At 41.5% G+C, this 21,879-nt stretch overlaps 1 protein-coding gene across 3 annotated transcripts in view; it reads right to left on the bottom strand.

Annotated features, from left to right (window-relative positions):
- adamtsl3 (ADAMTS-like 3) overlaps nucleotides 1-21,879 on the bottom strand; it is a 183,190-nt gene that overhangs the window by 48,680 nt on the left and 112,631 nt on the right. For all 3 annotated transcript variants that reach the window (XM_069711465.1, XM_069711466.1, XM_069711467.1), the window contains exons 8-17: nucleotides 18,374-18,448; nucleotides 13,852-14,009; nucleotides 11,289-11,400; nucleotides 11,070-11,208; nucleotides 10,378-10,428; nucleotides 8,197-8,407; nucleotides 7,974-8,121; nucleotides 6,730-6,814; nucleotides 2,646-2,941; nucleotides 2,431-2,560 (exon numbers count right to left, since the gene is read on the bottom strand). In XM_069711465.1, coding sequence (XP_069567566.1) covers nucleotides 2,431-2,560; nucleotides 2,646-2,941; nucleotides 6,730-6,814; nucleotides 7,974-8,121; nucleotides 8,197-8,407; nucleotides 10,378-10,428; nucleotides 11,070-11,208; nucleotides 11,289-11,400; nucleotides 13,852-14,009; nucleotides 18,374-18,448 — 1,405 coding nt within the window. The remainder of the gene's footprint in view (nucleotides 1-2,430; nucleotides 2,561-2,645; nucleotides 2,942-6,729; nucleotides 6,815-7,973; nucleotides 8,122-8,196; nucleotides 8,408-10,377; nucleotides 10,429-11,069; nucleotides 11,209-11,288; nucleotides 11,401-13,851; nucleotides 14,010-18,373; nucleotides 18,449-21,879) is intronic.

Below are 21,879 nucleotides of genomic sequence, written 5' to 3'. Positions count from 1 at the left end.
CTGAGCACTTTTCCTCTTGTCTGCTTTCACGTCTCATGAAGGTTCGGTGATGTGATGTGATGTCATGTCATGTGATGTGATGTCATGTGATGTCATGTGATGTCATGTGATGTGATGTGATGTGATGTGATGTGATGTGATGTGATGTGATGTGATGTCATGTGATGTGATGTGATGTGATGTGATGTGATGTGATGTCATGTGATGTCATGTGATGTCATGTCATGTCATGTGATGTCATGTGGCCTCGTGTTCCCTAAATGTCGTCAAACAAAAGTCGAACTGTCTGCCTGTGGTGTCGAACCAAAATGAGACAGTTCAACATTTCTGCCCACTTCATTGTTGATGTTCTGTATTTGAATTGTAACTCTGAACTGTGTTCATTTTAAACATTAACAGTGGTCTTCTTGGTGCATCTTGGAGATACCATCGTTTGTGTAAGCTGGGTCCTATCAGACTGTCAGCACCGTGAAGGAACACGTGAGCTCTCCAGTAAAATTACGGGTTCTGTCCCTCTGGCCAATATCTTGTTAAATACACGTGACTATATTATCAATAGGCCTTCTAAAAGCTTATTGGCAGGATGCTACTGTGGTAGCTGCTGCAGGTCGAACTAGTTTCAGCAACTTTCTGTCCAGTTTTATATCGAGGGACAGAAGATAAATCTGAGCTGTCCTCATGCTGAGATATTGGGTCATATGACGATTTAATAAAATTAAACCATGTGAGAAGTTTAGAGTAAAATAGATAAGCATTTGATGGAGCCGTTGACAACTGAAATGTTACCGTAACTATTTTTTTTTTCACGTCATATCTCTGAAGACAACCAGGTTGGAAACCACTGATTTTATCTTCAGCAGTGTGTCGCAATTTAAAAACTTGTTATATCATCAGTTGTGTCAAATCTTCTGAAATGTGTGGAAAGTACTGCGTTTCCTCTTGAAATGAAGTGGTGTTGAAGTATGGGCGTAACCAGGGCCTCTTTGGAGGGTCATGTCCCCCCAGATACTGAGAAAATACCTACAGCATGTGGGCTGCTGATCAGTGGCTGTTATTGTTGTTGTTGTTTCCTGTAGCGACGGGGATTTTAAAAATGGACGCACACAAACAGCCGAAGGAAAGGAGAACATGGACAGGAACGGTCGACCAGTCGCAGGCTTATAGACACTGTACATCCGTTGAGTCAGACTGTGGCTTCAATAATGCACAAGCTGAGTGCCTCAGTCATAAAATTTAAATCAGAAAGCTCTTATATAAAACTCTTATCCATGAATCATTAGGAACACAGCAGGTGATGTGAAACTCAGAAACTGTAAACACTCCACAGCCGAGCATCAGTAGTGAAGAGTGATGTTCACCTGTCTGATCATCCTGCTCCATCTGAAGGTAGGGTCCACTTTAATTAGCATTTTCAGAGCTCAGAGCTGCATCTCATCATTTTAATGTAATCAATGCTCCACACTTGAGTCTCCTGATGACACCTGAGACATCACTGATGAAGACTACGAGCTGAGCTTGATTGTTTTTTTTAATAATAAAGTTGTTTTTGATACTATTTTCCTATAAACTATTGCCAGCTGTTTGTTTCAAACAGACTATTTGACATTTAACTGCCTTGATTGCTAAACTTCAATTCCTGAGATTTTTTTTGTTAAAAAACATCGTCATCAGAATCTGTGCTGAAAGTATTAACAGCATAAAGTAAATCTTTTCAAACTAAACTCTCTTTATTAACAACAATAACTCCTCATTTAATCAGAAAGTTTCTGCTCCTGTTTTCATCACCAAATAAAACTGTTCACCAGAACAAGAGGAGAAACAGGAAGTGACGGGGTTTGTGGGAAATGTGTTCTTCACATTAAAATGATGTGATTAAATGTTTGTGATCAAAGGAAGTGATTCCATATTACTGGATGTTAAATGAGTTTTCTCCACACGTCCAGTTGTCAGAGACGTCTCTTTGTTTGTTTCATCCAGCAGGTCTATGTGTTGAATGAACATGAATTAAACAGCATCTAAAGCTCTTATTTTGAAAGGCTGATGTCGTCCTTGTTTCTATATTCCAGTCACAGACGGTCTGTTCTGGAAACATATGCAGCTTTTAGTCCTTAGTTTTAGTTTTAAGTTCAATAAATATTTTTTTCTTCCTTGATTTGCAATTTTGTCTAATTTCTGACATTTTATGCCAAAAACTCACTCATGTTTCAGAAAATCTGCCACAAAATCAAACATTTTTGATCACAACAATCTCAAAAAAACAACTCACTTTACACAATTTATCCTGCGAACCAGCACTAAAGTTCCTCCTGTGCCACACAGCTCAGAGAGATGCTCCGGCCTCCAGCTGCAGTCGTCTCCCTGACTTTACCGTGAGCCTGTTCAGGCTCTGTGAGCTTTGAGCGTGGCCTCGGTGACCTGCTGGTTTCTTACCGTGGGGGGCACGGCTCAGGGTTACAGATGCGGATCATTACTGATGGCCTGCTGGATGAATCACATAGAGAGTTGTCCACCTCTTCCCCCTGCTTCTTGTTAACACACCTGACAACGGCAGTCTGCTTCCCTGGGCAGAGGACAGACACAGAAGGACAATCGAACATAGAAGGTACACGAATATCAACCCCCACCATTTGATTCAGAAACCTCACCAGCAGCGCAGGTGGCCGAGCAGCCGGTGAAGCCCCTGTAGTCCCACGTATGCAGCTCCTCAGCGAGGATGAAGGGAGCGTCGTGGTCCTGGAGGCCGGAGGAGACGCCTGTCACTGTGGTGCATGGTCCCCGGCTGCAGGGCCTCTCCAGCTGGGGCCGGTCTTCACCACACTCCCCCTCGGGAAGGTCCACCTCTGTCTTGGTGAAGGAGAGCAGCACCTGACACCTCACCTCCCGGGTCTGTCTGCCCGGTCCACAGGTGGCGCTGCAGGGCGACCAGGGCCCGGGTACGAACCTGAACACAGCGACAGGGAAGCAGGGTCTGAGAGATCATTGTCTCCACAGCTTGTATCATCTGTCAATTTCTAAGAATGATGTGAAGCTCGCTCATTCATTCATTACAGAACAATGAAAAACCAGCCAGAGATTAAAATACAGAGAAAGTTGTACTTGAAGCAGAACTTGGCAGAGCATTGTTATTTTTCTGTAATGCTATTATAGAGCTGAGTGCTGCAGCCTGCTGTCTTTTCTGCTTCCTCCATCTTCAACAGTTTGTTTGATGCTGCCAGGGAGGCCACTTCCTTCTGACTGACAATCAAACATTTAGTACTTCTTCAAGTTTTAATTGGGCTGTCGGATGAAGTTTGATTGGGAAGTTTTGAGCACAGCAACAGAAAGCTAGAAGAAATTAGACTAACAGACACTGACATCTCTGCAGCAGTGGAAGGCAACAATACCAGGGGACTGTACTGCAAAGGAGGTTCAACAAACCCAGGACTTCTAGCTGTTATCTGGTTTAACTAAACCTAACTAATGTAATCAGGTGGTTGTGAACTCAATACATCAACCAGGGTTTCTCAATGCAGCAATCTATCATATGACCAATCACAGACATGGATGTAGGAAGCAGAGTATGTACAGTATGCAAACAAAGACCAAACTATAATGTTCAACTAATATGAAGACGTTAAACACACAATAATTCAGAATAAAAGAAGCCAAATACAGGAAGGACCGCTGGTTAAAAAAAAATCACAGACTGCTATCGTTCAAATGTACATATATAAACAGTATTTGTAATATGTAATGTAATATTACAAAAAACACTAATAATTGCATTAATGTAACACTGTATTAGAAGTGATGACGTCAGATGTGCATAATAAGATTATATATTTTATATATTTGAGCAGACTCCTGCTCACAGACAGTGGCAATTTAATTTGGTAAAATGACAGATATTCAGACAGATGGTTTAATCACCAGAAGGTAGATTCAAGCTCAGTCACAGATCTTCTGACAGGTGAGAACCTAAAGGAAAACCAGTATGAATGGGCAGAGAAACTAATGAAAAGGATCAAATATAATGAGGACAGACTTTACAGGTCAAATCTGCACCTGAGATCTGAAAGGAAGAGGTATTCACATGTATGGAGCGATAGGAGGGCCACTATAAAGAATGGTTAAAGTATCGTCTTTGCTTTTCCCGTATTGCTTTTGCTTTTACTTGAAGGGACGAGCTGTCAATCAACTGGACTTGAACGGGCTTTGCACTGACTTACGGTTTTGTATACTAACGACAATCATAGATATGGCGACAGCCACATATTTTTCCCGATGCCAGGAAGCTAGAGGTGAAGCCAAGGATGAACATCACCGATATGCACAGAAACGTCAACACACTTTCACTCCCACCGACCAGAACACAGGAGAAAGGTTTTCAATGTAAAGTTACGTCCACGATTAAGAGGGTGAGTAATGAAGCCTATAGCCTAGCTTGTGGTCTGGGAACAGAAGGAGGACGCTCAGTATTCCAGACTAGATTATTGTAATTCCTTGTTGTTAGGATGTTCAAATTAGTCATTAAAAAACCTGCAGTTGATCCAAAATACTGCAGCAAGAGTACTGACGGGATTTAGAGGTCATATTTCTCCAGTTTTAGCTTCTCTTCATCGACTTCCTCTAAATCAAGAATATAATTTAAAATTATTTTTCTTCCCTCTGTTGGAGGTTTTTCTCCCTTAAAGAGAAGTTTTTTCCTCCTAGTTTATGTGGGAATTGTTGAATTGTTGTGTTTCTCTGTATTATGCTGTAAAGTTCTGATGTAAAGACTTTAATGTTAAAGTGCCATCAAATAACCTGTGTAGTGATTTGGCGCCTTATAAATCAAATTGAATTGAACTGAATTGAAGTATTCAGATAACAGAAGGTAGTTACATCCATTACTTTCATTAATAGATGTAGTTATCTCTGGTAAACAGGTAACAGGGTGCACTTTGACTTGTTGCTTCATGCAGAGCGACCACCACAGTTCCATCACGTTCATCAAATTAACGTGGTTTATATAAGATCTGCTCGACTGCATGTGACCAAGATTAGTCCTGTCTGCTGTAGATCTCCGCTGTGTGTGCAAAGTGTCCGAAGGTGTGTGAGGGAAGTGTTTGAAGAGCGCGGCTGCGAAGACTTAGACAGGTAATGTGTGTCTGCCAAGTGTTTGAGGTGTGTGAGCTCTGAGAGCTGATGGATCCCAGGGAGGCTATCAGAGCTGACCGGGCCCGGAGCAGCAGGAGACCATCACATGCTTATCAGCAGCAGCCGGAAACAGAGCCGGACAGATTCACAGTCATGGATAAGCTGTGTGTGTGTGTGTGTGTGTGTGTGTGTGTCTCCTTTCAGACATGAACACCTTTTATGTTAATCAACAGTAATATCACATGTTGGTGTCTCCTCTGTTTCCATCCTGGTCACTTTTACATAAAATACACTTTGGCAGTCGTTCTAGATCAGATCTAAAAACATGTTTGTATATTTTCAGGCAGTCAGAGGCCGCAGCAAAGTAAAACATGCTGAGAAAGAGATTTAATGTACTGCATGATCTCATGTCAATAAATTTAATGTCCCAGTTTTATCTCTTTTGCACAAAGAAAATAAAATCCGTTGAATAAACTGTGAAATAGGCAGTTTTAAAGTCAGGCTTTAAAAAACGGCTCCGGGAAGACTTCAAATCCCTCTCAGTAATCTGACCACCTGCATTCATGCTGACTCTGCATGAATGAATACAAATGTAGAAAAACAACAACTGCAGGAGCTCAGTGTCTTATCAGGAGCCCTGAATCAAACTGAATCAGCATTCAGTGTCTGTTCACTGTCGCAGCAAGGTCGGCCCTCTAATAGTTTACAATCTGCTGGGATAGAAGCAGAGCGAACGTCCCCTGAACTCAGGATGGTCATTAATTAGGTTTTAAAATCCATCAGCGTGTGGAAGAACATAAAAAGGCCGTCCTCCTAATTATAGCATTACTGATTGCTCGAGCACATCACATCATTTCTGAGTGATGCTGTAATCATTTTACAGTAAAAGTCACCTGTAGACTAAAGTGAGGCCAGCAACGTTACATTCAGTCACTGAGGATTCAGACCCGTGCACTGCAAACTGCACTTTATAATGTTGTAGATTTAATTTCAAAAGAACAAAATGTACAAGATGTAATTCTGTTCATTAAAAATGGACTAAATGTTGGAACGTATATTTCAAAGCATTTTAAAGACGATAAAGCTGTTTCTGAAGGAGTTCTTGTTATTCTTTGCAAAGCTGGAGGTTAAAAAGGAGACTCCTGTTTATACTCAGCATGACAGGATTATTTTGTGGGTTTACAAGCAAAATGTTTACTTCTGTCTTCAACTTTTTTAATCTCATACTGATGGTGATGAACATATAAGCAAATCAAATACATGTTCGCCTTGATGTAAAAATTTATATTTCAGCATAAATCCACAGAGCAACTGTGGCAAGACACCAAGCGAGCAACCGGCCAGGAGCCTTGAAGCATTGTGTGAAAGTGTATCGAGATTATACGGATTTAGAGGTGTTTTATTTTTCTGCACTTTTTTTTAAATAAAATTCAATGAAAATAACGATTCGTGCCATGACTATATTTAAAAAAACTGAAAAGTCTAAGAATATCATGTTGTTTATTACTTTTCAGCACTGATTTATTTTCATTAAAAAGAGGGCAAGGACCATGAGATATTTTGAAAGCAGATGTGGATGTAAGAGTGTGTGTGAGTTGTGTTTGTACTCACGTGGGGTTCTCCGTGGCCGTGTAGTGCTCCTCCAGTTCGTGGGCTTGTTTTAACCACGGCACCTTGGCCTCCACCGGCAGCGACTCTGACAGACAGTCAGAACATCAGTCAGATGCAAGTGAATGTGGCTCAAATTCACCAAGATCCTCAAAGTGAACAGCTGCAGCTACTGATGGGAGCTGATGGGGGGAGGAGGGGCTGAATCGATGGGACTTTTTTTAAGATGGCTCTGCTGTCTACTTTAAACCCTCCCTTTGAATTAGGAATACTTGTAGCATTCATCAATATAACAGTTTATAAAATGTATTATGCCTGTGGCATATTAACACATGTTAATCAATCAAAGTTTTTGTCCTTATATCTTTTTTAATACATTTGACAATGAAGATGTGAACATTTGGACAAAGAGCACTTTAAAACATCCTCAGCTGCTTCCTAGAAAGATCAATCTCACTTCAACTCAAATCCTTAATTGTTTGTGTTCAGTCCCTAATATTGTGGTTCCCTGACAGTAATCACACGTAGTGCTGAGCGTTAACAATTGTTAGACTAGCAGAAGGTGTGTGTGTGTGTGTGTGTATGTGTGTGTGTGTGCGTGTGTGTGTGTGTGTGTGTGTGTGTGAGAGAGAGAGAGAGAGAGAGAGAGAGAGAGAGAGAGAGAGAGAGTGTGTGTGTGTGTGTGTGTGTGTGTGTGTGTGTGTGTGTGTGTGTGTGTGTGTGTGTGTGTGTGTGTGTGTGTGTGTGTGTGTGTGTGTGTGTGTGTGTGTGTAAGGCTGAGCGAGATCACAGCAAACTGTCATGTTGCTAAAATGAAACTGAAGTTTAACAAAGAAGGAGGAACACGGCTCATATATCAGGGCTGCGTGATGGAGGCTGTTGTTGAGGTCAGGGTTGGGACACACACACACACACACACACACACACACACACACACACACACACACACACACACACACACACACACACACACACACACACACACACACACACACACACACACACACACACACACACACACACACACGCGCGCGCACACACACACAACTAATACACTCAGTATGACTGGCAGAGTCACAACTGCAGTTCTGTTGACCCGACCACACACATCATCCACATGCTCACAGCAGAACACATATTATATAATAAGAATAACACAACATATTTGCAGAGCACATAAATCCTTTCTTTTGTTCTCCCAAGAATTTGTATTCAATGAAATACAAAAACATAGAGACAGTTCTCACCTCGGGGTTTGTGGCAGGCGATGTGGACCAGGCAGTCCTCCTTAACGTGAGGTTTGAGTGACGCCTCGCAGCCTCCGATGTGCTGCCCGCGGTGGTCGATGCACAGAACCACCCGGTACCGCAGGCCGTGGCCACACGTCACTGTGCACTGGGACGGCAACGCACGGTTACCTCACTGAGCTGGTAGCACGCTGTAGTTCAGACGGCGGCCGAACACACTGACCTGAGACCACTCCATGGCCACCCACTGGGGGCAGGCGAAGGCGTTGCACATCTGCCGGTTGACAGGCCGCGGTGAGTGGGTGCACTTCCAGTCCTCCACCTGGGAGAACTGGCCGTGGACGTCCTCCTCCACACACAACACGCTGCGGTCCTGCTGGCCACCAGCTTCACCACAGGACACCGAGCACTGGGTCCAGGGGCCCTGCTCCCAGCTGCACACACACACACACACACACACACACACACACACACACACACACACACACACACACACACACACACACACACACACACACACACACACACACACACACACACACACACACACACACACACACACACACACACACACACAGAGTATTGTATTGAAACATCAGCACATCCTCTCCCGTACTTCGAGCTCCTTTTAACATTTCCCTGATTCATCCGAGGCTGTCGTCTTTATGAAGCGAAGTTCTCTGAGCTAACTGGAGAAAACTGGAAATACATTCTGGATGTCCGGCTTCAGCTGGAGAACTCGATCAGTCTCAATATGTTTAACTTAAACATTTCCTCACTATGTCAATTAAAAATTCTGACAATAAGTATTTGCTGATGTTTTAGAACATGTGGAGCTTCTTTAGGACCAAGTTTCCGGTGACTCGGTACTTTTACAGGACTGTTGGACAGAATGAGTCTCATTCACCTCCATCTCTGCTCAGGTCTCTTCTTAAATTAGTTTTTAAGAAAGTTGGACGTCAGATTCAGTTCTTAAACTGCAGATGTATTTTGATAAATCCTGACGTCCTGGTAAAGTGATGGCGTGTGCTGGTTATACCTATTAGCGTAGGACTAACCTAACATAAATGAACCCACACCAAACTATAACTAAATCCTTTAATCAGACTTCTGTGATAACAGTGATTGTGGTTAACAAAGAAGGCAGAAATCCAAATATGGTGAGAATACCATACTGTACAGGATACAGTCTGTATTATTATCATTTTATATTATTAGTCTATATTATCAGAAGGCAAACCATTTCACACATCAATGAAGAGAGCACCGTGGGAGGAAAAGAAGTTAAATAATTGGTGTAAATATTTATTTACACATATATGAAATGTATATTAATTGTATAAAAGATGTCAGCAGAGTGCTGTGCTTCGTCTAACATGCCTACAGGAGACGATGGCTCGTTATCTGACTCTGTGACAGGAGCTGAACTCACAGCTGCAAACACCATCTCTATGAACACTATTAAACAAGAACAATATGGAAAACTGGAGTCCCGTCTCTCCACAGTCAACGGATGAGAGAGGCCTGTTGATTGACAGGTCATGCTTTAATTTGGGAGGCAGCTGCTGTGGACGAGCACGGATGAAGAGCTTCAGGCTGGCCGTGTGTTCTTCCATTTTTCAGAGTCAGACTTTAATGCTTTTAAAAAAACTTTTAAAGTTTTTAAGTCACAGCAAAACAGAAACAAAGAAAATGAAACTGAAAGGAGAAAAACTCTGCAACACTCCAATGTCACTTTTTCATGGAGATGAATTCTGTCTCGACTGGAGGGTTTACAGAAAGTGGTGTTTTAGAGGACTCTCCATCGCTCGTTTTTGGTTCTTTGTGTGAACTTGTGTTACTTCTGCTCATTTCAGGATGCATCTCGGTAACATCTTGGTAAACTAGGACCTCGGGGCTAAAAGAAATATACAAACAAAGTAAAAAGACCCCACAGAATGAACACAAGGCAGAAGTCCGTTAATGAATGGTGGGCTGCGTGGGACAGTGCTAGCACTGTGCACTGGCCATAAAACACTCGGTCTGTCTGGAAGGACTTGATGAACAGCTGTCGGCTAAACTGTCAAAACAAGCAGCTGACCACTTTTTCTTTCCATCGTGCTGGATGAGAGCATCTCAAAGACTTATTTATGATCTGAGCGATGAATGAAATGGTGGAGGGGTTAACGAAGGGCACGACGGGCGGGTCGGCCCACTACGGCAGGAGGTCCGGATGTTTGGAAAGAATGAAACACGGACCGAACCGCTGAACCACTGACGCATCTCCGAACGTCACCGGGAACCATGTGGGATGAAGTGTGTCCACATCGGACACCACAGCGAGCGGTACGCTGAACTGGATTCCTGCCTGTAACTGTACCACACGGTTTCAATCACATTTTAAGAGAAGAATCCGAGGACTCACCGAGGCAGAGGCTGGAAGTGATCATATGGCATCACCTGTTTGAATCCATCACTGGAGGAGACAAAAAACATCACAGATTAAAAAGACCGGCGAGTGGAAGCCGAGTGTTAATCAAGTTTGGACTTCACTCTTATAATAAAGTGATAGAAGAGTGTCAAAAGAAAATATTTTGCACTGCTGGTTTGGTATGTTTGGTTCTCAGGTGAGCCCCCCATGTTTTAATAATTCATTTTAAAACCTGACCAGATCAAATTAAAAGTGATGTCAGACAGTGTTTTAGGAGAAAAAGTGTTAAAGCTGGACTGAATCAGTCATATATGCTCTATGGACCCATATTTGCACTACATTCTACAAATATGTACATATATATATATATATATATATATATATATACATACTGCAGAGACGCTTCACTTCACTCAGACTGACTAGAAACGGAGGCGAGGGTCACCATGGCAATGTGGGCGGAGCCAGTCATATTCAAATTGACCCTTGTTTTGCTCCGCCTCTTGAGATGTGTCACAATGATAAATAATAATAATAAAGTTGACTCATTCAAACATGAAGTCATGGTAGGTTGAACCCTGGTTGGTCCCTGGATGGATCGGTCGAAGGTCATTTCAGCACAACATTCCTGAGATGTTGTTTTTGTGATATCACTGACGTAAGATGAACGTCCTGCTGGTCCTGACCTCTCGGGGCACGGCTCCATGTTGCACTCTTTGAGTTTCGGTGTGGGTTTGGTGTTTTCCGGATAGCTGTTACAGTGGTGCTCCGGCAGCGTCTGGTTGGACCGGATGTCCGTGCACTCGGCAGAGTTGAGCTGGTAGCCTGCGGAGGAAACCGGACGGAAGCTGTTCAGTCTACGTCACAGATTCACTGTGAAGCATGAAGCTGGCGGTTAAACCCACCTCCTCCACAGGTGACTGAACAGGGGAAGAAGTCCGTCTCTCTCCACTGGTACCTGATCGGCTGGTAGAACAGAAACTGGATGACGGTGTCCTTGGAGCCGCCGTACTTCATCTGTGCAGCGTGGAGGATGAGAGAACGGCGGGATGATGGGAAGATAGAGGAGATGATTCAGGAGGAGAGACGAGCAGAGGGACGTAGAAACAAAGTGGAGGACGCCACAGAGGAGAATCAGGGGAAATTAAAGGAGAACTCAGACTTTTGTCAAAGAGATTCAAGAGTCGTGCAACACAGACGTGATCTGAGATCCAGTCACAGTTGCAGCTTCTTCTTTCAAAGAGCACAGAGCTTCTGGTAAAACCTCCCAGAAGCCTCTTTTCATTTTGATGATGTTATTAGTATGCAAGTCATTCACCACTAACCTTAAAGTTTTGGATAAGATTTGGCTTTCTGGATTAAACCATTGAGAACATCTATTGTAACTGATCTCATACTCAACGAGGATGAGCAACAATACGAGTCAAATTAATAACAAGATTTCCATCTGGGCGTAACTATAATCTGCTGATACAACATCTTCCCGCGTCAGTGAATCCTTAAAGCACTGCAGCAGCTGTGACGTGATTTTCAACAGTGAAGTTTGTGCAGAAAGAAAAAACTGTTAGATTTGTTGAAACCTGAAGTACAAGAGCTCAACTTATGTGACAGGAATCAGGTTCAGAATCAGATCTCGGTGAAATCAATTTCAATCTGAAATCCTCCATATTCCTTCAGAATGACATCAGTCCCATGTTAAAGGACAAAGATGGTGCTGATCTGTATCTGATGAACAAAGATATCTGATGAACAAAGATATCTGATGAACAAAGATACCTGATGAACAAAGATACCTGATGAACAAAGATATCTGATGAACAAAGATACCTGATGAACAAAGATACCTGATGAACAAAGATATCTGATGAATAAAGATATCTGATGAACAAAGATATCTGATGAACAAAGATACCCAAAGATGAACAAAGATACCTGATGAACAAAGATACCTGATGAACAAAGATATCTGATGAACAAAGATACCTGATGAACAAAGATACCTGATGAACAAAGATATCTGATGAACAAAGATACCTGATGAACAAAGATACCTGATGAACAAAGATACCTGATGAACAAAGATATCTGATGAACAAAGATATGTGATGAACAAAGATACCTGATGAACAAAGATATCTGATGAATAAAGATATCTGATGAACAAAGATACCTGATGAACAAAGATATCTGATGAACAAAGATACCTGGTGAACAAAGATATCTGATGAACAAAGATACGTGATGAACAAAGATATGTGATGAACAAAGATATCTGAAGAACAAAGATACGTGATGAACAAAGATACCTGATGAACAAAGATATCTGATGAACAAAGATATCTGATGAACAAAGATACCTGATGAACAAAGATATGTGATGAACAAAGATACCTGATGAACAAAGATGAACAAAGATATCTGATGAACAAAGATATGTGATGAACAAAGATATGTGATGAACAAAGATATGATGAACAAAGATATCTGATGAACAAAGATACCTGATGAACAAAGATATCTGATGAACAAAGATATGTGAACAAAGATACCTGATGAACAAAGATATGTGATGAACAAAGATACCTGATGAACAAAGATATCTGATGAACAAAGATACCTGATGAACAAAGATATCTGATGAACAAAGATATCTGAGGAACAAAGATATGTGATGAACAAAGATATCTGATGAACAAAGATATCTGATGAATAAAGATATCTGGTGAACAAAGATATCTGATGATGAATAAAGATATGTGATGAACAAAGATATCTGATGAACAAAGATATCCATGTTCTCATGTGTTTTTAACATTTTAGCTCCGTGTCGTGTGTTCAAACCAAACCGGTCCAGCTAGCCTCCGCTAGGATTGTAAGTGCGTGACTATCCGTGGTGTTACGGTACGGGTGCTCGGAGCGACCAAAAAGGACCAAAAGAGACCCGACTTCACCAAATGGGTCATTTAATAGAACTATAACAAGTAGAAACTACATTATATTACATAGTATATGAAACTCTATTCTAATTCTATTTTCCCATTGAGGAGGTGGAGTGATATTTCTAGTGATGAGCACGGTGTGATGTCATGATGATTTGTTCCAGATGTTCAGTTGACCAATCAGATCTCGGGGGCGGAGCTACTGGCTGTATAATGATGAGAAATGGTGTGGTCACTTGTAAAATGCTGATAGATACGATTGTGTCGATATCCTTTTCCATCTCAAAGCGCTTTAAGACATAAACGGTTGTGAAACAGTAACGTTGCAGCAGATTTATCTCCGTTTACATTCAGCAGAACTCTCCAACTGAAATACTAACAGTGCCGCGAGCACCAACCTCACTGTCTCATTACAAAATTCCCTACATTGCTAAATATTATGCAACACACTGATTTATTTATATTTTAGTTCTTATATCTGGAATAAAATATGTGCTGCAGGATGTTTCACTGTGAACCTCAGATTTACCTTGATAATGTAATCAGCGCTGAGCGGGCCGTGTGTCCTCAGTGTCTGTCTGTCAGTCCCTCTCTGAAAGTCCAACGAGGTGTTTCCTATCACATACGAGCCAGCAGACAGAAGACCGCTCTCCTCTCTCCTCCCCTGAAGAGACACGGCCTCGATCACTGAGGAGGAGACAGAGGGACTTTATTCATGCATTATTTCATCTTTCAACTTGATATTTAACATTTTTGTCCAAAATGAAAACGCATGGGACATGATGATGGTGGTTTGTGCGCTTCCATTAAAAAACAAGTATTTTTCTAACCAGAGATCTGGTGTTCAGAGGGATTCAAACTTCAACAACAGTAAAAGCAGGAAACACTGTTTGTTGGAGAGAAAAGCAGCGGACAAGGCAGATCAGGTGATACGATTCCACAGGAGCACAATGGAAGAAATCAATAAACAAAGACAAGGATGTAGAAACCAACAGAAACTGTCATCCTGGACTCTCTCCAGTCAGATGTCTGCTCCTCCATATTCTGTTCAGAAACTATGAACTGAACAACACGTCTAAAGCACAACAAACCACCTGAGAAGGTTTCCAGAGGAGTTTCTGAATCCAAAACAACCATCCATCTCTCTCAGTGCGCTCTGAGCTGGCTGAGGTTTCATCATCAGTCAGCGTGACGGAGGACTTCCAAGTCTAATGCTTTCACTACAGGAGTTCCTGCAGCTCTGAGAAGTTTCTAAATGACACAAGCTGGCCTGCTTGCATACTTTGCTGTGATGCTGGCCTCCGAGAACAAAACACAAAAAAGCACAAGCAGGTAAATGGTTCAGTAATCTGTTCCTGTTTTCAAAGAGTGTGTCTGTGTTAGCAGCCCATAATGTTTTAGAAAGGACCTCCACATCCACTGCCTGGATGCTGATGAGCTTCTTACATTTTTTAAAACCCACTAACTGTACTGTTGGCATCAGGCTGCAGATGGTTCAGATTTGTACCAGCAGAGAGACAAACTGAACTCAGTGACGCTGAATTAACAGTCAGCTTGTGACCTTCCACTCGTTGGGACATTGTGTGGGATTCAAGCTAAAAGTGTATATGTGCACAAAAGGTGAAAATACACACAGCATTTTTTAGATTTATTAAACGCACCCCTGCACGCAATGTTACCTTCATAAATCACAGTCCACGTAGAAATGTGCATTCATAGATCTGCTCAACTATCAGTGAGGTCATCAACCATCAGTGATGTCATCATCCATCAGTGATGTCATCGTTGGTTTGTGAACGTTATGAATCCTCCAGTTCAGATTCTGTCCGTCACCATCTTTACTAGTTCGGAGCGGTTCGGAGCAGGAAGTGACCATATTTGGACGAGCTGGGGGAGGAGCCAGCGGTGGATCTGACAATACTACGTCCCGCCCACCGATAGCTGTAACCTGACTGCACCACAGGCCTGTCAATCAAACAGACACGCCCCCAAAAACAGGTCTTCTTGAATCTTCTTTTCTAATGAATGAGGGATTATTTTCAGATGGACCTCCAGAAAACTAAGAAGAAGGAGTGACTTTAGCTAACAACACCGAGATAACTGATGGACACATTTGATTCACTTTGGATTTGATGAGAGAAGTTGAATGGGAGTCTATGGAGCCGGAGGCTTTTTGGAGCCGACCTCTAGTGGCACTCGCTGGTATTGCAGCTGAAGACACTTCTGCATCGGAACCATTTTATAGACCTGAAGCTACAAACTCTTTTATATCCAGTCTGAGGATCTGCCTCCTATCTGCCTTCTACACGCCACATTCAAACATAAATGGTCAATGCAAAGCAACTTATGAAGGTTGATGCAGATGAAATGATCCATGTGACTCAGCGGTTGTCGTGGACGAGTTGGAGGATATGAACCTCACAGCGTGTTGCTGCAGTACATTTACACAACCAACAAAACTCAATACTATATTCAAACTATATATACTATAGTGTACATACTGTAATCAAACATACAACTTTATACATATATGTTGCTCTGTTCTGCAGTTATTTAATGCTGATTATTATGTTGGATTTTTACAAAGGATGATGAGGATCAGTTGAAAAGGACTCGGTATGTTCAGGCTTCATGTTGGTCAAGGCTCCTGACATCGTCCTGCATTCATACAGTCAGTCGTCCGTTTGCTCTGAGCTCCAGGAGAACGTATCAGTGAGACAGCACTCATTAAATATTGAGCGGAATTAGATTTGTTTCTGTCATTTACAGCGAAAGGTGCTTCTGGAATAGTTGGTGCTCAAGAGCAAAAAATACACCACTGGTTTGATTGTTAATGACACAGTGGATCTATAACATGTAACACGGAGTGAAATCAAATGTGTGAGAGGCAGCGTCATAATACTGCTTCTCATATTTAATTTACCACTTCACCGTCTGTCTACAAAACCTGCGTACAGATGGCTCAGAGTTTCCCGTCAAGTTGTTTTTCTAAATCCAGACTTTTGCATGGGGAGAACCGTACGCACCCCTCAGGCCCTGTTTCTGTGTGCAACGGTTATAAATGAGGCCCCAGAAAATAAACTGTGGGTTTATATGAAGTTGTAATCTGTTATAATGATGACAGTGACTTTATATTACAGTGGAATCATGAAAGGAACCAACAGATGATGACGTTGTTAGACATCAACAACAACAAAAAACTAATATTGTGGAGATTAAACTATTTTTCACGCAGACTTATTTTGGACTTTTTTCCCAAAGCTTTCACGACTTGTAAAGATTACTAATCAGATCATATCCTTTTCCATATTATAAAAAATAAGTAATTCACAACCACACCAGAATATGTTGTTGAAAATATGATTGGACTTTTTGTAATATTTAGTTTCAGAGGAGAAGCCGAGCTGTAAATATGCATTTGATTTCCTCTCTTATTGTTGCCTCGGTCCCACCTCCTCCGCACCGATCTCCTGGTAGCTGATGAACGATCTGCTAAAGTAATTCTGAGGTCACTGCTCGATTCGGGAGCTTCTGACGGAGCACACATGCCGTAAATCCTGCAGCTCTTCGGGGTATTACAACCAGAGTGTGTTCGCAGGGTGAAGCGTTCATCACTCCTTTCAGCTGATGGTAAAATGGGTCAGAAAAACCTGAATGGCACAAACAAACACCCAGAAAACTCTGAGGATGTAAATCACAGAGTTTAGGCTTTGCAGAGGATTTGATTTATTTATTCACACCTCTGCTCTGGTTTATTTGAATCAAAGAAAAATAGATACTATTCAGTCCTGGTACGTTCCAGGTTCACACGACACAAACAGAACCAGAGAAGGAAACAGAGTTTGACAGCGAATTCACTTGACAATGGACTTTTAGAAAGTCTTCATTGTGTATCATATAGTTAATTGTTCAAAGCACATTCAAATATCAGAGTTCATCTCGAGGTAACGATGTTTACCAGAAGTTTACCAGAAGTAAGTTTCTGATTGGCTCTAAACTTTTGGCCCCAGTAACTACTGTTCCACTCGACCAGCTGAGCTCCAGCCAGCTGGAGGTGGACCGAGGTCCTCTGACTCAAACCGTCTCAGTCCAGCCATCAAATCAGTTTGAACTCCACCAATCAGGTTAGACAGGTGGAAAAAAAAACCAACAAAAACAACAAAGCAGTGTGGATCTTTCTGGAACATCTACCTGTATATAGTAAAATCAAACACTCTGATTCATTGGACTGAACTGATCTATCTTTTCACTCAGTCTGCAGACCAACACAAGAAAAAAACTAGAATTCAAAACCAATAAACTCCATTTCTTCCTGACAGAGAGACTGAATGAACCGAGCAACTTCCATATTCTCTGAAATGATCTTTTGATAGTTATTTTTTAGTTATTCTAAACAGTTTCATTTGGAATGGTGTTTTTTGTCTTTGCAGAGGGTCTTGAGCAGGATAACACACACTCTTTTTATTCTGTTTTGATGTGTTGTCATCAGACGTGCCTCCAAATAAACGGAGATCCACCCTCCGAATGTTCAGTGTCCTTGAACACAACACAAACGTTCACCGGTTGCACAGTGCAGCATGTCAGTGTGATGGTATGTAGGTATTAAGAAATAGAGCAGAAAAAGGCCCAATCCTGTTTCCCACCCAGTGGCCCTTCCCCTCATTGAGGAGCGCCCTCTACTGGGCAGAACGGAGCGAGAAGGGGTGGAGCTTAAAATCTTAAAGTAAGAAAATGGGACAGCACTCATTGTCAACAGTCACCACAATTCCCCTTAGTTAATTATTAATAAGTTTGTAAGAGTACAAAATTCATTTTATGAACCATTTTTCAAGTGAAGTTGCTTCTGTTTGCAAAACATCCTTCTACCACTTGGTTTGGTGTCTGCATCTGAAAACACTTGGTTTGGAGGGTTAGATGACCACGAAGAGAAACGGGACACCCGACCCCACATGGGACAACGTACAACAGAGGGGTACGCCCGAGCGGTGGCGCCGAGGGGGGGTTGAGATCGGACCAAAGTACTCAGAGCGGACTTCGCTGCAGTCACTCACCTATCATATCGGGACCTTTGGCGTTGAGTCGGAGATAGCGGCTTCCTGCTGGCACCTCCAGCACCGTCTTCAGAGCTGCAGGTGGAAACGACAAAGGAAAAGTTTCATTTCAACATACAGTACAGAACAAAACACAGAGAGGTGGCAAGTTAAAGTACAAATACATACAACAGAGTGTATAAAAACTCCTGCAGGGGGAACATCACGGCTCACATGAAGAAGAGAAGCTCGGACGTCATTCTTTCAGCTCATGTTTTTGGTTTTTATGGCTGACACCTTTTCTAAACCTGTGAACATAAAGGAGCCTGTCGCTTCTGAAGAAGCAGATATTTTACTGATTCTCTGCATATGTTGGCCGCATGAACAGGAAATGGTTTGCTAACACATCAGCTAAATCTACTTTACGGTGTTTTAAACATGAGCGACATCATCAAACCTCCTTTTCACTTAAAGATGAAGTGCATTTCCTGTATCTTGTTGCAGCATCCAGGAGCACCTCCTCTCACCATTAATCTCATCACACCAACCATATCCCCAAATCAGGGCACATTTAAAGGAGCAGTGTGTCGAATTTAGTCCCTGTCTGGAGTCAGTGTTTGGTTTGACCCTTCTGGGCACCTGTAGAAACGTGGAGGTATAGAAACCTGCTCCGTCTGTAGATATGAAGCCAATAGATTCCACAAACTGGACCTTTAGGTCCGAAAAATTATACAACTACCTGTAAAAGATATGTGTGTCCACTGCTTACTTTGTCATCCATCCCAACCAAACAGGGAGGACTGATTCAAAACTACATGATAGATTTGTTTACTGTAAATTATGGAGCTCGGTTCTTCTCTTATTTTCAGCACATTAATCTACAGCATATCTGAATCTGTATTCATTCCTATTCATGGCTTGTAGCTGGTAGATGGATGTGCCTCGCAATGCAATCATTTCCTCTTATCACAACAGACAGGTTAACAAACATCAGGTGATTCATGATGTTCTGAGCTCGTTAAAAGTCTTTTCAGTTGAGCAGAATTAGATGGTGAGAGAATCTGTTTCTTTTTATCTGGAGAGAGTTAAGGCAGGATAGAATATATAGAATACGTCACAGATATAACAATAGAGAATTATCACTGACTAACCACGGAGAAGCTAAAAAGAAAAGCATCTTTTATCACATGAGAAAATATACCAGTGAGTGGGCCACAACTTTGAATTAAAAAAAAAAAAAAAACATTTTCCTCAACCACTACCAATTTGTCTAATTTTGGCAAAAAAAAAAAAATCAACAACAACAATCACAACAATAATCACAGCAATAATCACAACAACAGTCATGACAACAGTCACAACAACAATCACAACAATAATCACATCAGTCACTACAACAATCACAACAATAATCACAACATCAGTCACAACATCAGTCACAACAACAATTACAACAATAATCACATCAGTCACAACAACAATCACAACAATAATCACATCAGTCACTACAACAATCACAACAATAATCACAACATCAGTCACAACAACAATTACAACAATAATCACAGAAACAATCACAACAACAGTCATGAACAGTCACAACAACAATCACATCAGTCAACATCAGTCACAACAACAATCACAACAATAATCACATCAGTCATAACATCAGTCACTACAACAATCACAATAACAAGCACTACAACAATCACAACAGCAGTCACTACAACAATCACAATGACAATGACAATCACAATAGCAATCACAACAACATTCACAACAACAATCACAACAACAGTCACAACAACAATCACAACATCAGTCACAACATCAGTCACTACAACAATCACAATAACAATCACTGCAACAATCACAATAACAATCACAACAATAATCACAACATCAGTCACTACAACAATCACAATAACAATCACAACAACAATCACATCAGTCACAACAGCAGTCACAACATCAGTCACCACAACAATCACTACAACAACCACAACATCAGTCACAACAGCAGTCACATCATCAGTCACAACAACAATCACAACAATAATGACATCATCAGTCACAACAACAATCACAACATCAGTCACAACAATAATCACATCAGTCACATCATCAGCCACAACAATAATCACAACAACAATCCCATAAACTCTTCAACTTCAGATTTGATGATGTCACCACCTCAACACTTCACAGATGAATCACATGATCAGGTTGTGTCATGCTTCATTTGTATTCTGCACAGTATTATAGTATTAGCATTGGATTTATGTTGTTTTATTCATTTCAGTAAAGAGACAATGACTGAAAAGGAGAAAATAACAAATATTTTTTTAAATGTTCAGTTTCTCATCGTGTGTTTGTGATTATAATCTGGCATCAGAAACTTGTAGAGAAGCTTCTTTGTGAGCCCCATTTCTACTTGCACCCTCTTTTTTTAAGGGGCTCCTAATCAGGTCAAATCCAGACGATATTTAAGCGACTTTAATTTACACTCAGCCACAAATATTAATCTGCTGGTCGGATCTCATATGTCTTTTCGTCTTAGTTTTCTTTGGCTTCTGAGCTTTAGCTATCGTTAAGGACAGAAGAGACGGATCTGAAGATGAGACAGTAAAAGGATGTTTTCACAGACTGCTTACACTCAGGAGGAGGAGGAGTAAAGATGTATTTACCTTTTCAGTATCTAGTCAGTCATGTTGTCAGTGTGTCACGCTGCCCTGAAGTGAAAACCATCAGATCTTATTTTGCAGCAGATCTCAGGTGTGATAACATGTATAAACAGTATGAAACAGAGTGCAGCATTTATTCCTGACTTGCACTGAACTGCCTCACTTAAAGGAAAACGACTCCCACACAAAGTACTTCCTGCCTGTGGTAACGGCCTCTTGCTGTTTTGGGAGCGCTGACTTAAGCGGACCACCACTACAACTGCTGGCATCCCTAAATCTGCCTGCTTTACAATTGCAACAGCAGCACTGATCACCTCTGCAGATCTAAATAACATCCACATGTGTGCCGTTAAACGTCAGTGAGCCTCGCTAACTAGTCAATCATGAGGCTCTCCTGTGTACGCTGTGAGGTCATGGTCACAGTGTGCACAAACAGCACGCAGCTAAACTATTAAAGGTATTTATTGCTGTGGAAGGATTTCTAGATTTCAGCAAGAAAAATAGACTTCCTGACTTTTCACAGTGGAGGTGTTTCTCCCTCTTTGGTTAAAGGGATGAGGTGCTATAATGAGGTGAAACCTTTATAGACAAATAGAGTGTTAATTCTATTTTCTACATTTAATGAAAGTTCGTTTTTCCTCTGGCAACGAATGGCAGCCAAGCTCAAACAATTAAGCGGCTCTGGCAGCCGGCCACTCAACTCGGCCCTGTAACATAATTATGCTTGAAAACTGCATCTGCAACGCTTTAAATTTATAGGAGCAATGAAATAAATTCAGCTGCAGCCATTTGCATTCTTTTTTTTTTCTGTGCACTAAAATACAGATTAAATATAAAGCCACA

Source organism: Brachyistius frenatus, unplaced genomic scaffold (genome assembly GCF_029030835.1).
Source record: "Brachyistius frenatus isolate BFR_SWC_R1_liver_20210118 unplaced genomic scaffold, ASM2903083v1 Contig_100, whole genome shotgun sequence".
Lineage (NCBI taxonomy): Eukaryota > Metazoa > Chordata > Actinopteri > Embiotocidae > Brachyistius > Brachyistius frenatus.
The sequence above is the reverse complement of the archived record's forward strand: the minus strand, read 5'-3'. Positions and strand labels throughout refer to the sequence as shown.